The 14,453-nt window shown below is 46.1% G+C and overlaps 1 protein-coding gene across 9 annotated transcripts in view; it reads left to right on the plus strand.

The window, feature by feature from the left end:
• GON4L (gon-4 like) overlaps positions 1-14,453 on the plus strand; it is an 88,301-nt gene that overhangs the window by 71,841 nt on the left and 2,007 nt on the right. For 7 of the 9 annotated variants that reach the window (XM_022559784.2, XM_022559782.2, XM_089913957.1 and 4 more), the window contains 9 exons: positions 688-2,391; positions 2,995-3,250; positions 3,836-4,020; positions 4,915-5,112; positions 6,363-6,506; positions 11,225-11,368; positions 11,471-11,590; positions 12,770-12,883; positions 13,449-13,659. In XM_022559784.2, coding sequence (XP_022415492.1) covers positions 688-2,391; positions 2,995-3,250; positions 3,836-4,020; positions 4,915-5,112; positions 6,363-6,506; positions 11,225-11,368; positions 11,471-11,590; positions 12,770-12,883; positions 13,449-13,659 — 3,076 coding nt within the window. Of the gene's footprint in view, positions 1-687; positions 2,392-2,994; positions 3,251-3,835; positions 4,021-4,914; positions 5,113-6,362; positions 6,507-11,224; positions 11,369-11,470; positions 11,591-12,340; positions 12,447-12,769; positions 12,884-13,448; positions 13,660-14,453 lie in introns of those variants that run through there. The other 2 variants (XM_022559785.2, XM_089913964.1) reach the window with 2 other exon arrangements.

Raw genomic sequence — 14,453 nt, forward strand, 5'->3', positions numbered from 1 at the left:
TGATACCTCATTGTAGTTTTGATTTGCATTTCTCTAATAATTAGTGATGCTGAGCATCCTTTCATGTGTTTGTTGGCCATCTGTATGTCTTCTTTGGAGAAATGTCTGTTTAGGCCTTCTGCCCATTTTTGGATTGGGTTGTTTGTTTTTTTGATATTGAGCTGCATGAGCTGCTTGTATATTTTGGAGATTAATCCTTTGTCCGTTGATTCGTTTGCGAATATTTTCTCCCATTCTGAGGGTTGTCTTTTTGTCTTGTTTATGGTTTCCTTTGCTGTGCAAAAGCTTTTAAGTTTCATTAGGTCCCATTTGTTTATTTTTGTTTTTATTTCCATTTCTCTAGGAGGTGGGTCAAAAAGGATCTTGCTGTGATTTATGTCATAGAGTGTTCTGCCTATGTTTTCCTCTAAGAGTTTTATAGTGTCTGGCCTTACATTTAGGTCTTTGATCCATCTTGAGTTTATTTTTGTGTATGGTGTTAGGGAGTGTTCTGATTTCACTCTTTTACATATAGCTGTCCCAGCACCACGTATTGAAGAGGCTGTCTTTTCTCCATTGTATATTCTTGCCTCCTTTGTCAAAGATAAGGTGACCATATGTACGTGGGTTTATCTCTGGGCTAGAAAGCCCAATTATTTTTACCAAATTCTGGCATGTGCTAGATCCGAGTGTTCTTGTTCCCAATAGGCCAGTCTTCCGTCCATCCAGGAGGAACTGCAGCGCATAGCTGATGATGCCAGAGAGGTAGGAAATGTGACCGGAACCACTGAGATCAACTCAGACCCAGGCCTAGGAAAAGGCAGCTCGGAACTGGGGAGCGAAACTCGGTACCCATTGCTACTGCCTAAGGGTGTAGTCCTGAAGCTGAAGCCAGTTGCCAACCGTTTTTCTAGGAAGGCCTGGAGACAGAAGCGGTCATCCGTCCTGAAGCCCCTCCTCATCAGACCCAGCCCCTCTCTCCAGCCTAGCTCCAGCTCTGGGAAAACAGCAGCTAGGTCAACTCAGTCAGAAGCCCCTCCGAGCAAAATGGTGGTCCCGATTCCTCACGTGATCCAGCCGGCCACTGTCTTACAGACAGTGCCAGGTGGCCCTCCACTGGGGGTCCCTGGGGGTGATAGTTTTGAGTCTCCAGCAGCGCTGCCTACTACGCCCCCTGAGGCCAGGACCAGCTTCCCTCAGCCTGAGCCCCAGACCCTGCTCTCCTCTGCCCCTGTGCCCAAGGTAATGCTGCCCTCACTTTCTCCTTCTAAGTTTCGAAAGCCATGTGTGAAACGGAGAGCCTCAAAGAGAAAGGGGGCCAAGGCCTCTCTCTGTCTGAAGCCTGCCCCCCTCATCCACCCTGCGCCTGTTATCTTTACTGTTCCTGCCACCACCGTGAAGGTTGTGAGCCTTGGCAGTGGCTGCAACATGATCCAGCCTGTCAGTGCAACTGTGGCGCAGAGTCCTCAGACCATTCCCATCACCACCCTCTTGGTTAACCCTACTTCCTTCCCCTGTCCGTTGAACCAGCCCCTTGTGGCCTCCTCCATCCCACCCTTAATTGTTTCTGGCAATTCTGTGAATCTTTCTGTACCATCTGCCCCTGAAGATAAAGCCCAAGTGAGTGTGGACACAGGCTGTCCTTTGGCTGAGGGGAAAAATGCCTTTCAAGGCCTAGAACCCAAATTAGAACCTCAGGAACTATCTCCTCTCTGTGCTGCTGTCTTCCCCAAAGAGGAGCACAGCCCAGGGCCTCCACCAGCAGACAGGGTGTGCCAGGAACAGTTGTCAGAGGGCAATGCCTATGGCTGGACTCTTGTGAAAACAGAGGAGGGGAGGCAGGCTGCAGAACCACTGCCTCAGGGCTTCCAAGAATCTCTAAACACTTCCCCTGAGGATTTAGAGGAAATCATTAAGATGGAACCTAAAGACCCCGGGGAGGACATCTCTGGTGGATCCCCAGAGCAGGACAGCTGTGATGAAATCAAAGAAGAACATGCTGTGGAATTGGACACTGGCTTCACAAGTGAGGAGTCAAGCGGGCCTAGAGAGGTGAAGAAACAGACGGTCCTACAACAGGAGGAGGAGAGGAGTCAACCAGCTAAAACCCCTTCAGCTTCTCAAGAGCCTACTGATGAAGGAAACTCAGGAGATGTGAGCAAGGGGTCCCCAAGGAATGCTTCAGCCTCCACTGACCCTGAAATGGTGCTTAGCAGCCCCTCAGGGAAGCCCGAAGACTTATGCAGTGTTGATGGTCAGTCAGTGGGGACCCCAGCTGGGCCAGAAACTGGAGGAGAGAAGGATGGGCCAGAGGAAGAGGAAGAAGAGGATTTTGACGACCTTACCCAGGATGAGGAAGATGAGATGTCATCAGCTTCTGAGGAATCTGTGCTCTCTGTCCCGGAACTCCAGGTGAGAGTTGGGGACTGTTCTCCAATATTTTGTGGACTCTGTAATAGGTTTAATTTACTGATAGGCCGCCTGCTTGCTTTTTGCACTATAGATAGTCCTAAAATCATTTTTGACTTTTTAAGGTATCACGGGACATAATTTGGGGCTTGAGGTGAGAGCAGAGGGAAAGAGTGAAATGTTACTTATTACATTTGACTTAAACTCGTTTAAACATTAAATTGAATCACTTGAGCACAATTTAAATGACCCCCCCCCAAAATCATAAGTATGGACCCTGGCAAAAGAAAATTATCTTCAGGCTTGACCGTTCAAAATACAACTGCTTGGGAATTCCCTGGTGGTCCAGGGGTTAGGACTTGGCACTTTCACTGCTGGGGCCTGGGTTCGATCCCTGGTTGGGGAACTAAGATCCCGCAAGCTGCGCAGCGTGGCCAGAAAAAAAAAGCAAAAAAAAAAACCCCAACACCCCCCCCAAAACAAATCTGCTTCCCACCCCCCAGTCAGTTAATTAACCTCAGTTTTCTCCTGAAAACGTCTGTACAGTCAGCACTTGGTCAGCCACTGTAGATAGCTCTCTTGAACACTCTTTGGGGTGTTTTGCAGGAAACAATGGAGAAACTGACTTGGCTTGCATCTGAAAGGCGCATGAGTCAGGAGGGTGAGTCTGAGGAAGAGAACTCCCAGGAAGAGAACTCTGAACCTGAGGAAGAAGAGGAAGAAGAAGCAGAAGGAATGGAAAGCCTGCAGAAAGAGGATGAAATGACAGACGAAGCCATTGGAGACCCTGCTGAGAAGCCTCCTACCACCTTTGCCTCCCCCAAGACTGCTCCAGAAGTGGAGACCAGCAAGTCCCCACCAGGTGAGTTGGACAGGCCTGAATGGGGGCGGGTCTCAGGGACATGTGCAGAATGGCTAGCTTATAAAGCAGAGGCTAGTTCCCAGAGGAAATCCTCTGGATCCCCCCTGCCAGTCACCCTTCCCCCAGACAGATGTTTAACCTGGTGCCATTGCCGAGAAGAGACGCTCAGGGAGTTTAAATTTGACTTTCATCAGCTGCTAGATTTGTCTCAGATCATGCAAGTTTCTACACTGCTTCTTAATCCATCTGTCGCGCGTGAGGCCCAGAGCTATGTTCATTTCAGAAAGCACTGCTTATTCCTCACTGAGACAGTCTCTAGAGAGCCCAACATCAGACCATACTCACTCTTTTTAGACTTCCATTTTCAGTATGCAGTAGCTGGGTATCTCATTATCATGCTAGTTAATGCAGTTATGCTGCCGACTCCGCATAGGCCTGACTTGACGGGGATAGGCGTGCCTCTCATAACATTTTTCCAACAGCTTTTCTCCCAAGTTACCACATAATATAGGATTTGGGTGGGGCGGTGGGATGGGGAGAGTAGAGGTTGCAGGGACAGACAGTTGTTTTCACATGTACTCTAAGGAGAGAACATCAAAGCTGCTGGAAAGGGCCGGAGCAATCATCGAGTTCGCAACAAGCGGGGCAGTCGGGCCCGGGCCAGCAAGGACACCTCCAAGCTGCTGTTGCTGTATGATGAGGACATCCTCGAGCGAGATCCACTCAGGGAGCAGAAGGATTTGGCCTTTGCTCAGGCTTATCTGACCAGGGTAGGCAAATGCTGCTTCCTGTTCCTGCCAGTTGCTTTCAATGAGACTGCTTCTATTTCAGGGGAGTTGTTTTTAAAATGAAGTATGCTTTTCAGGCTGCACAACAGCCTTCTATGCCTCTGCCTTTGTTTTCCTGGAATTACCAAAAGAACTGTGTGAGAGAACTACAAGGACACCGACTTCAGTCCTAAGCAGATTTATTATTACTGCCTTAGCATATTACCCGTCTCTTGCCCAGAAATGGGGGATAGGTGACTTCTACCATCATCAGTGAGGGGATAGGCTAATGAGGACCTTTACTGAGCCCTTGTCTTGAAAAGAAAGACATTTGGTACACTGGCCAGAAAGTGGGCCTCAGTGAGCTTTAGAGTCATGAAGCAACCTGTTGGTGGCAGTGGTCCCTATCTCTCATTCTTTTGGTAACCACCTGGTTCCTTTATACCCCCAGCAAAATGGAGTACTAGCAGTGATAGTCATGGTTTTTCTTGTCTCCTAATATTTTACTAACATTCCTAATTTATGTGTTATTTACCCTCAGATGATATCGTGCTGAAATATACATACCAAGTACTCCTTATATATCTCGGTATCGAGCTGAAACCAGGAAGGAGAGGTTAGGGTTGTGAGCTAGAGAAAAGCTTACCTGGTATTGTGGGTAGGGCTCTGGTCTCTAGAAAATGAAGGTTTTTCCATCCCCCACTGCCAGAAAAAGAGCTGTGCCTAGCTCATGGCCCTGTGTCTTCCATTAACAGATCTTAGGACCTGTCAGAGGAGTAGCCTCTGAAGGATAATTCCAGAGCTCTCTAACAGTAACTCCTCCTCCTCCCTCTGTCCCATTGTTTCTTGTTGGGGCCCAAAGGAAGGGTATTGATGATTGAAAGTCCTCCTGTATAGGTCCGAGAAGCCCTGCAGCATATCCCTGGCAAATATGAGGACTTCCTTCAGGTCATCTATGAATTTGAGTCAAATACTCAGAGGCAGACAGCTGTGGATCTCTACAAGAGCCTGCAAATCCTGCTCCAGGACTGGCCTCAGCTCTTGAAGGACTTTGCTGCTTTCCTATTGCCTGAGCAAGCCCTGGCCTGTGGATTAGTAAGTAGAGGGGCAAAGACAGCAAACGAGGATTCTTGGGTCAGAGCAAGACTGGGATGGAATAGTGTTGATCAGCACTGTTCCAGTCTCCTGACTGCGTCCAGTCAGATAGCCTTCCCCTAGCCCAAGGTCATAAGAGCCTCCTTCTTTTCAAGGGATGATCTTCCCAACTTCTGTTCTCTCATTTTCTTTACATGTAAAATGAGGGGGGTTTTCCTTTGTTTCCAGTGGAGACCTTAGGTAAATCATATGCCCTTTGCTTCTCACTGTTGTGAAACAGGCATTCATTCAACAAATATTTATTGAGTACCTACTATTTGTCAGGCAAAGTTCTAGGTACTACGGATATAGTAATTATAAAAGACTAAAATCCTTGCCCTCATGGACCTTATGTTCTCATGGAGCTTATGTTCTCATGGGGAAAGTTAGGTGATAAACAGTGAGACATATATATTGTAAATAAATAAATAAATATATATATATATATATATATATATATATATAATAAAAATGATAGTGTATATATAAACAGTAAAATATATATAATGCTTTAAGTGAGAATGTTGCAGTTTTATACACGGTGGTCTGGGAAGGCCTGTATGGTAAAGTGACATTTGAAATGTTGGAGAATAAGTGTCTGAACATGAGGAATATCCCACTAGTTCTGGGTGTCTGTCAAGATGGATAAACACAGGAATAAAGGATATAATGAGATTATTTTGAGAGTCTTAAAGCAGTTAAATGGTAATGGTATGATTATACATAATCTTCCCTTCCTGTATTATTATGCAGATCAAATGAGTATATATGTGAAAATTCTTTGTAAACCGTGAAATGTATCTGATCTCACAATCCATGAAACAGTAAGCAACTTGAGATGTATAACTCTTGAATCTTTCATTTACATCTTAGTTTTCTTGGGTTGGTAGACCCCAGTGACCCAAGGTGGATAGATGCTAGAGTCTTTTAAAAAAAAAAAAGATCTCACAGGGAATTCCCTGGTGGTCCAGTGGTTAGGATTCGGCACTTTCACTGCCAGGGCCCGGGTTCAGTCCCTCATTGGGGAACTAAGATCCCACAAGTTGCGCAGCACGGCCAAAAGGAAAAAAAATGATCTCACAGTTGTAAACCAGAGCCTTGTTATTCCCCATGCCCCTAGCATATTTTTCTTGCTTCTTATGCTTAGAACCCTCAAGTCCTGTGCACACTGTATAGATGACTCCTCTTTTGCCCTCTTTCCACTCTTGTAGTTTGAGGAGCAGCAGGCTTTCGAGAAGAGTCGCAAGTTTCTTCGGCAGCTGGAAATTTGCTTTGCAGAGAACCCCTCACACCACCAAAAGATTATCAAGGTCCTCCAGAGCTGTGCAGACTGCTTGCCCCAGGAGATCACTGAGGTATTCTTTCCTGTCCTGCTTCCTTTCCATTGTCACCTGGGCTTTAGGCCCTTCATTCTCCCTTCCCTAACCTATTCCATATCCTCTTGCTTCTGAGCGGTGGACTTCGTGGAGGGGATGAAGAAGGCAAGGAATTTTTAGGCTTACCTAAAGCATAAAGCACTGGGGTGGGGTGGTTGTCACCTGAAACAAAAGCCTGACTGCTCCTCACAGGCTTAGGGGTGCCGTAAGTGCCCTGGAAGGGAAGTTCGAGGAAAGAAGTGATGGTCTGGGTGGCGGGTATCGGGAGGATTGGGTTGCTTCCTTGCTCTGCCTTGAGTTGGTGCCTGAGCTGGACATCAGTAAGGCAGGGATAGAGAGTGGTGTCACTGGGAATCAAACCTGTTAATAATACAGGCATACCTAGCCAAGACATGGAAGCAACCTAAATGTCCATGGACAGAGAAATGGATAAAGAAGATGTAGTATATATATATAATGGAATATTACTCAGCCATAAGAAAGAATGAAATAATGCCATTTCCAGCAACGTGGATGGACCTAGAGATTGTCATAGTAAATGAAGTCAGACAGACGGACGAAGACAAATATCATGTGATGCCGCTTATATGTGGAATCTAAAAAAAAAAAAGAAAAGAAGTACAAATGAACTTATTTACAAAACAGAAATAGATCCACAGACATAGAAAACAAACTTACGGTTACTAAAGGGGAAAAGGGGGCGGGGGAGGGATAAATTAAGAGTTTGGGATTAACATATACACACTGTATAAAATAGATAACCAACAAGGACCTACTGTATAGCCCAGGGAACTATACTCAATATTTTGTAATAACCCCTAAGAGAAAAGAATTTGAAAAAGAATGTGTGTGTGTGTAAACTGAATCACTGTGCTATACACCTGAAACTAACACAACATTGTAAATCATCTATACTTCGATAAAAAAATATACAGGCATACCTTGGAGATATTGCAGGTTCAGTCCCAGACCACCACAATAGAGTTATTATATAGAGAATATTGTTATAGAGAATATTGCAATAAAGTGAGTCACACGAAGTTTTTGGTTACACAGTGCATGTAAGAGTTATGTTTACACTATACCTTAGTCTATTAAGTATGCAATAGCATTATGCTCTAAAAAATTTACACCCGTTAAGTAAAAAATGCTCACCATCTGTAAATCAACTGTACTTCAATTAAAAAAAAATGCTGGGCTTCCCTGGTGGCGCAGTGGTTAAGAATCCGCCTGCCAATGCAGGGGACATGGGTTCGAGCCCTGGTCTGGGAAGATCCCACATTCCGTGGAGCAACTAAGCCTGCGAGCCACAACTGCTGAGCCTGCGTGCCACAACTACTGAAGCCCGCACACCCAGAGCCCGTGCTCCACAACAAGAGAAGCCACTGCAATGAGAAGCCCGTGCTCTGCAATGAAGAGTAGGCCCCATTCGCTGCAACTAGAGAAAGCCTGCACACAACAACCAAGACCCAACGCAGCCAAAAATAAATAAATTAATTTAAAAAAATGCTAATCATCATCTGAGTCTTTAGCAAGTTGTAATCTTCTTGCTGCCGGAGGTCTTGCCTCAGTGTCGATGGTGCTGACTGATCAAGGTGGTGGTTGCTGAAGGCTGGAGTGGATATGGCAGTTTCAAACAACAAGGAAGTTTGCTCCATCGATTGGCCCTTCCTTTCATGAATGATTTCTCTATAGCCTGCAATGCTGTTTGATAGCATTTTACTTACAGTAGAACTTCTTTCAAAATTGGAGTCAGTCCCCTTAAACCTTGCCACTGCCTTATCAACTAAGTTTATGTAATATTATGTAGTATTATTATGTAATATTCTAAATCCTTTGTTGCCATTTCAACAATCTTCACAACATCTTCACCAGGAGTAGATTCCATTTCAGCAAACCACTTTCTTTGTTCATCTGCAAGAAGTAACTCCTTATCTGTTCAGGTTTTGTCATGGTATTGCAGCAATTTAATCCCATCTTCAGGCTCTACTTCTATTTCTAGTTCTCTTGCTGTTTCTACCACATCTGCAGTTGCTTCCTCCACTAAAGTCTTGAACCCCTCAAAGTCATCTGTGAGAGTTGAAACCAACATCTTCCAAACGCCTGTTAATGTTGACTATTTTTACCTCTTCCCATGAACCACGAATGTTCTTAATGGCATCTGGAATGGTGAATCTTTTCCAGAAGCTTTTCAATTTCCTTTGCCCAGATCCATCAGAGGAATCGCTATCTGTGGCGGCTGTAGCCTTATGAAATGTATTTCTAAAGTACTAAGACTTGAAAGTCAAAATTACTCCTTGATCCATGGGCTGCAGAATGGATGTTATGCTAGTGGGCATGAAAACAACATTAATCTCTTTGTACATCTCCATCAGAGCTCTTGGGTGACCAGGTGCATTGTCACTGAGCAGTAATATTTTGAAAGGACTCTTTCCCGAGCAATAGGTTTCAACAGTGAGCTTAAAATGTTCAGTAAACCATGTTGTCAACAGATGTGCTTTCATCCAGGCTTTGTTGTTCCATTTCTTTATTTATCTAATAATTAAAAAAAAATTTTTGGCTGCGTTTGGTCTTCATTGCTGTGCGCAGGTGTTCTCTAGTTGCGGCGAGCGGGGGCTACTCTTCGTTGTGGTGCGCGGGCTTCTCATCACAGTGTCTTGTTGCAGAGTACGGGCTCTAGGCACGTGTGCTTCAGTAGTTGTGGCACGAGGGCTCAGTAGTTGTGGCTCACAGGCTCTAAAGCGCAGGCTCAGTAGTTGTGGCACATGGGCTTAGTTGCTCCGCAGCATGTGGGATCTTCCCAGACCAGGGATCAAACCCGTGTCCCCTGCATTGGCAGGCGGATTCTTAACCACTGCGCCACCAGGGAAGTCCCTGTTGTTCCATTTAAAAGAGCAGAGGCAGAGTAGATTTAGCATAGTGCGGAAGGACCCTAGGATTTTTGGAATGGTAAATGAGCATTGGCTTCAGCTTAAAGTCACTGGCTGCATTAGCCCCTGACAAGAGAGAGTCAGCCTGTTCTTTGAAGCTTTGAAGCCAGGCATTGACTTCCTCTCTCTAGCTATGAAAGTCCTAGATGGCATCTTCTTCCAATAAAAGGCTTTTTTGTACACTGAAAATCTGTTGTTTAGTGTAGCTACCTTCATTAATTATCTTAGATCTTCCGGATAACTTGTAGCTTCTACATCAGCGCTTGCTTCTTCATCTTGCACTTTTATGTTGTAGAGATGGCTTCTTTCCTTAAACTTTATGAACCACCTCTTCTAGCTTCAGAATTTTATTCTGCAGTTTCCTCACCTCTCTCAGCCTTCATAGAACTGAAGAGAGGGCCTTGCTCTGGATTAGGCTTTGACTTAAGGGAATGTTGTCACTGGTTTGATATTCTGGTTTGATCTTAGACTACAAAAACTTTCTCCATATCAGCAATAAGGTTGCTTTAGTTTCTTATCAGTTGTGTGTTCACTGGAGTAGCACTATTTAATTTCATTCACAAACTTTTCCTTTGCTTTCAAAGCTTGGCTAACTGTTTGGCACAAGAGGCCTAGCTTTTGGCCTGTCTTGACTTTAGACATGCCTTCCTCACTAAGCTTAATCATTTCTAGCTTTTTCTTGCGGTACGTGGGCCTCTCACTGTTGTGGCCTTTCCCGCTGCGGAGGACAGGCTCCGGATGCGCAGGCTCAGCGGCCATGGCTCACGGGCCCAGCTGCTCCGCGGCACGTGGGATCTTCCCAGACCGGGGCACGAACTCGTGTCCCCTGCATCGGCAGGCGGACTCTCCACCACTGCGCCACCAGGGAAGCCCCATTTCTAGCTTTTGATTTATAGTGAGAGATGTGCGACTGTACCTTTCACTTGAACACTTTGAGGCTTTGTAGGGCCTAAGTGTTCAACTGAAATTGGCCTAATTGTCTCAGGCATAGGGAGTCCCAAGGAGAGGGAGACAGATGGGGGAACAGTTGGTCAATGGAGTAGTCAGAACACATACAGCGTTTTATTTTTTAAGTTCTTCACTTCTCATATGGGTGTGGTTCATGGTGCCCCCAAACAATTACAGTAGTAATGTCAAAGATCACTGATCACAGATCGCCATAATAAATATAATAATAATGAACAACTTTGAAATACTGTGAGAATTACCAGAATGTGACACTGAGACATGAAATGAGCAAATGGTGTTGGAAGAATGGTCCTGATAGATTTTTTTTTTTTTTTTTTGCGGTACGCGGGCCTCTCACTGTGTGGTCTCTCCCGTTGCGGAGCACAGGCTCCGGACGCGCAGGCTCAGCGGCCATGGCTCACGGGCCCAGCCACTCCGCGGCATGTGGGATCTTCCCAGACCGGGGCACGAACCCACGTCCCCTGCATCGGCAGGCGGACTCTCAACCACTGCGCCACCAGGGAAGCCCTGTCCTGATAGATTTGCTCGACACAGCGTTGCCATGAACCTTCAGTTTGTAAAAAACACAGTATCTATGAGGTGTAGTAAAGCAAAGACACTAAAATGAGGTCTGCCTGTACCCCTGCTTTGTAGGCAAGTAAGGAGGGAGAGGAAGTTTAAGAGTTCTTAGCTATCAAAGAGAGGCTTCTGTGTGTCTCCCAGTTAACTAGGAAAGTAGAACCCAGAAGTATGTGGGTTTGGAATGGTGGCCTAGAGAGGCTCTGGAGACTTTATCTTTCCTTCTGCAACTCTCCCCAGCTCAAGACACAGATGTGGCAGCTCCTCAAAGGCCATGACCACCTACAGGATGAGTTCTCCATCTTCTTTGACCATTTGCGCCCAGCAGCTAGCCGTATGGGTGACTTTGAAGAGATCAATTGGACTGAGGAGAAAGAGTATGAGGTACAGGCTGTGAGGCTGCTGTAGGGTTGTGAAGGGGGAAGGCCATGTGTAGGAGGGATATCTGCCCAGAGTCTGTGTTGAGTGGCACCAACTCCTCCCCAGTTTGATGGCTTTGAAGAAGTGGCACTGCCTGATGTGGAAGAGGAAGAGGAACCTCCCAAGATACCCACAGCCTCAAAGAACAAAAGAAGAAAAGAGATTGGGGTCCAAAATCATGATAAGGTACACCAGGTTGTTGGGGATTATCCATCTTTCATGAATCAAGCCTTGAGTTTTCTGTCTGAGTGGTTCTCTGGCTTAGGGTGGTGCAAAAGCCTCTGTGATCTGAGGCAGTCATGGAGCAGGAACCAAAGGTCAGGCTGCTGTGGACATGCAGAGCCCATGGGAAGAACGGTGCAGCTGCTGAAGAGGTCCCACCCATGATTGCCTCATTAGAAGGATCTGTTTCTCTAGCTCAGAGCTATTTCTCTTGTCGTTGGGTCTTCTTCCTTTCTGTTCTTGTGAAAAAATAGAACCAGGATTCATCATTTTAATAATAATGACAACAGCTAATACTGAGCTGTGTTCCAAAGTATCACGTGTCTCTTACATTTTACATGGACTGTTCACTCGTTGAACTCTCACAATAACCCTATGAAAAGATTGCTCTTGTTTGCATTTTATAGAAGAGGAGACTGAATTACAGAGAGGGGCGATTGCCAGGGTCTCATGTTTAATCAGGGGCAGTGCTAGGATCTGAGCCTGCGTTGTCTGGCTCCAGAGTCTACTTGTACTCACTGCTGTCTATTGCTCTTCAAGAAGTAGTCTTTTTAGTCCATTTCCCTTTACTACATGTCTTGTACTCTTTCTTCGGGAAAACTGCTTCTTAGTAGCTGAATGACCTTGGGCGATTTATTTAATCTCTCTTTGTTTCAGTTTCTTCATCGTCAGTGGGGATAGTAATGGTACTTATGTCTTGGGTTTGTTGAACAGAGAGTATCATTGAGTGAGCCTTCCATATGTACAAAGCCCTCTCTCAAGGGGATTGGAGGAGAGGGGAGAGCTCAAGGAACAGGGAGACAGAAACAAAGACAGACAAGTGAGTAGATCATATCTCATGAGGGAGCTCTCCAGTGACTTTGCCTCAGATTATATTTCACTTAAATATTTCTTGAAACATCTGGGCAGTTGGGATATGTCAGTCTTTGGGTCATTTACAGATTGTTTCAGGGATTCATAGTAGGCTTTAGTTGAGTTTGGGCATTGATTTCCCCAGGCAACGTGAAGAGATGGTGTATAATGAAAGAGAAAGGAAGCGGGGAAGGGGGTCAGGGGGCAGGCTTGTTCAGATGGCTCACAACTTAGCTCCCTCTATTGGTACCAAAAATGCTTGGCAGTTAACCAAGCCCAAGTGTCTCCTAGGAGGCTGAGTGGCCAGATGGGGCCAAGGACTGTGCCTGCTCCTGCCATGAGGGATGTCCTGACTCCAAGATGAAGAAGAGCAAGAGGAGAAGTTGTAGCCACTGCAGCAGCAAGGTGAGGAGGGAACTGGTACCAAGGGGTATCGGAGCTGCCTAGGGCAACCCCCAGGTTGCCTTGCTGTTTGGGGTATTGTTTGCTACCACAGATGTGTACCTTATTGAATTCCTAAAAAGATTACATGGGGATAAGTAATATGCCATACACATACACATTAGTGTGTGTATGCAAAATAAATAGAATCTTTAAAAATATATGTATAATGGATTTTGCGTTTTAAAGAGAATCTTGTAGGTGAAGCTTTTGGAATAGGGAAGAATCAACCAGTTCATATATTTCCCTCTTAGATTTTTTTTTTTTTTTAATGAAACAAACCCGTGTGAGGAAAATAGCCTAAAGGTAATGCTGGTTCTCTAAAGTAGGGTTGGTTGGCAGCAGAAATACAGTCCTTGGTTAGAGGATTGGTAGAATCCAGCACTCTTTTTGGGGCCATTTACAATTGTTGGAGCAGGCATGCATGTTGGTTGACTTGCTGAGCATCATGGCAAGGTTTCTTCCTTTGGTCGGCCCCTAAGACAAAAAGAGGTCAGAAGACCCTTGACCTAGAAGGCCATCCCTGCAGGTCTGTGACAGCAAATCCTGCAAGAGCAAGGAGCCCCATGAGTTGGTAGGCGGCAGCCCCCACGGAGAGGCCAGTCCCGTGCCTGGTGCTAAGGAAGCTGGGCAGGGCAAGGACGTGATGGAGGAGGAAACCCCAGAAGAGCGAGAAAGCACTGAGGCAACCCAGAGCAGGACTGGCAGGAGTACCAGAAAGGGAGAGATGCCTGTTCCAGGTGAGTGAGCCAGCTGCCAGCCCAGCCTTTTTCCCTTTATTTCTGTCTCATTCTCACATACTTCAAGCAAGAACGTCTTTGAGCCTGGATAATATTAGTCCTTTCTTTTCTTTTTTTTTTGCGGTACGCGGGCCTCTCACTGTTGTGGCCTCTCCCTTTGCTCCGGACGCGCAGGCTCAGCGGCCATGGCTCACGGGCCCAGCCGCTCCGCAGCATGTGGCATCTTCCCGGACCAGGGCACGAACCCGTGTCCCCTGCATCGGCAGGCGGACTCTCAACCACTGTGCCACCAGGGAAGCCCTATTAGTGTTTTCAGGGATGGACTACCACCTCTTTTACTAATAAACCAGTAGGAAATCCTTACCGTCCAGCCTTAATTTTCTTTCCTGTGGCCTCAATCCTCTTGCAGAAATAAGAGTGCTACAAATCGACACGATCCAGCATTTTCTTTTTTTTTTTTTTAGATATAAATTTATTTATTTTTGGCTGTGTTGGGTTTTCGTTGCTGCGCACGGGCTTTCTCTAGTTACGCGAGTGGGGCTACTCTTCCTTGCAGTGTGCAGGCTTCTCATTGCGGTGGCTTCTCTTGTTGCGGAGCACGGGCTCTAGGTGCACGGGCTTCAGTAGTTGTGGCTCGTGGGCCCTAGAGCACAGGCTCAGTAGTTGTGGCTCACGGGCTTAGTTGCTCTGCGGCATGTGGGATCTTCCTGGGCCAGGGCTTGAACCCGTGTCCCCTGCATTGGCAGGCGGATTCTTAACCACTGCGCCACCAGGAAGTCCCAGCATTTTCTTCT

This window comes from Delphinapterus leucas, chromosome 1 (genome assembly GCF_059928025.1).
Source record: "Delphinapterus leucas isolate spDelLeu-1000000601 "Yukka" chromosome 1, BTC_Dleu_Yukka2, whole genome shotgun sequence".
Taxonomy (NCBI): Eukaryota; Metazoa; Chordata; class Mammalia; order Artiodactyla; family Monodontidae; genus Delphinapterus; species Delphinapterus leucas.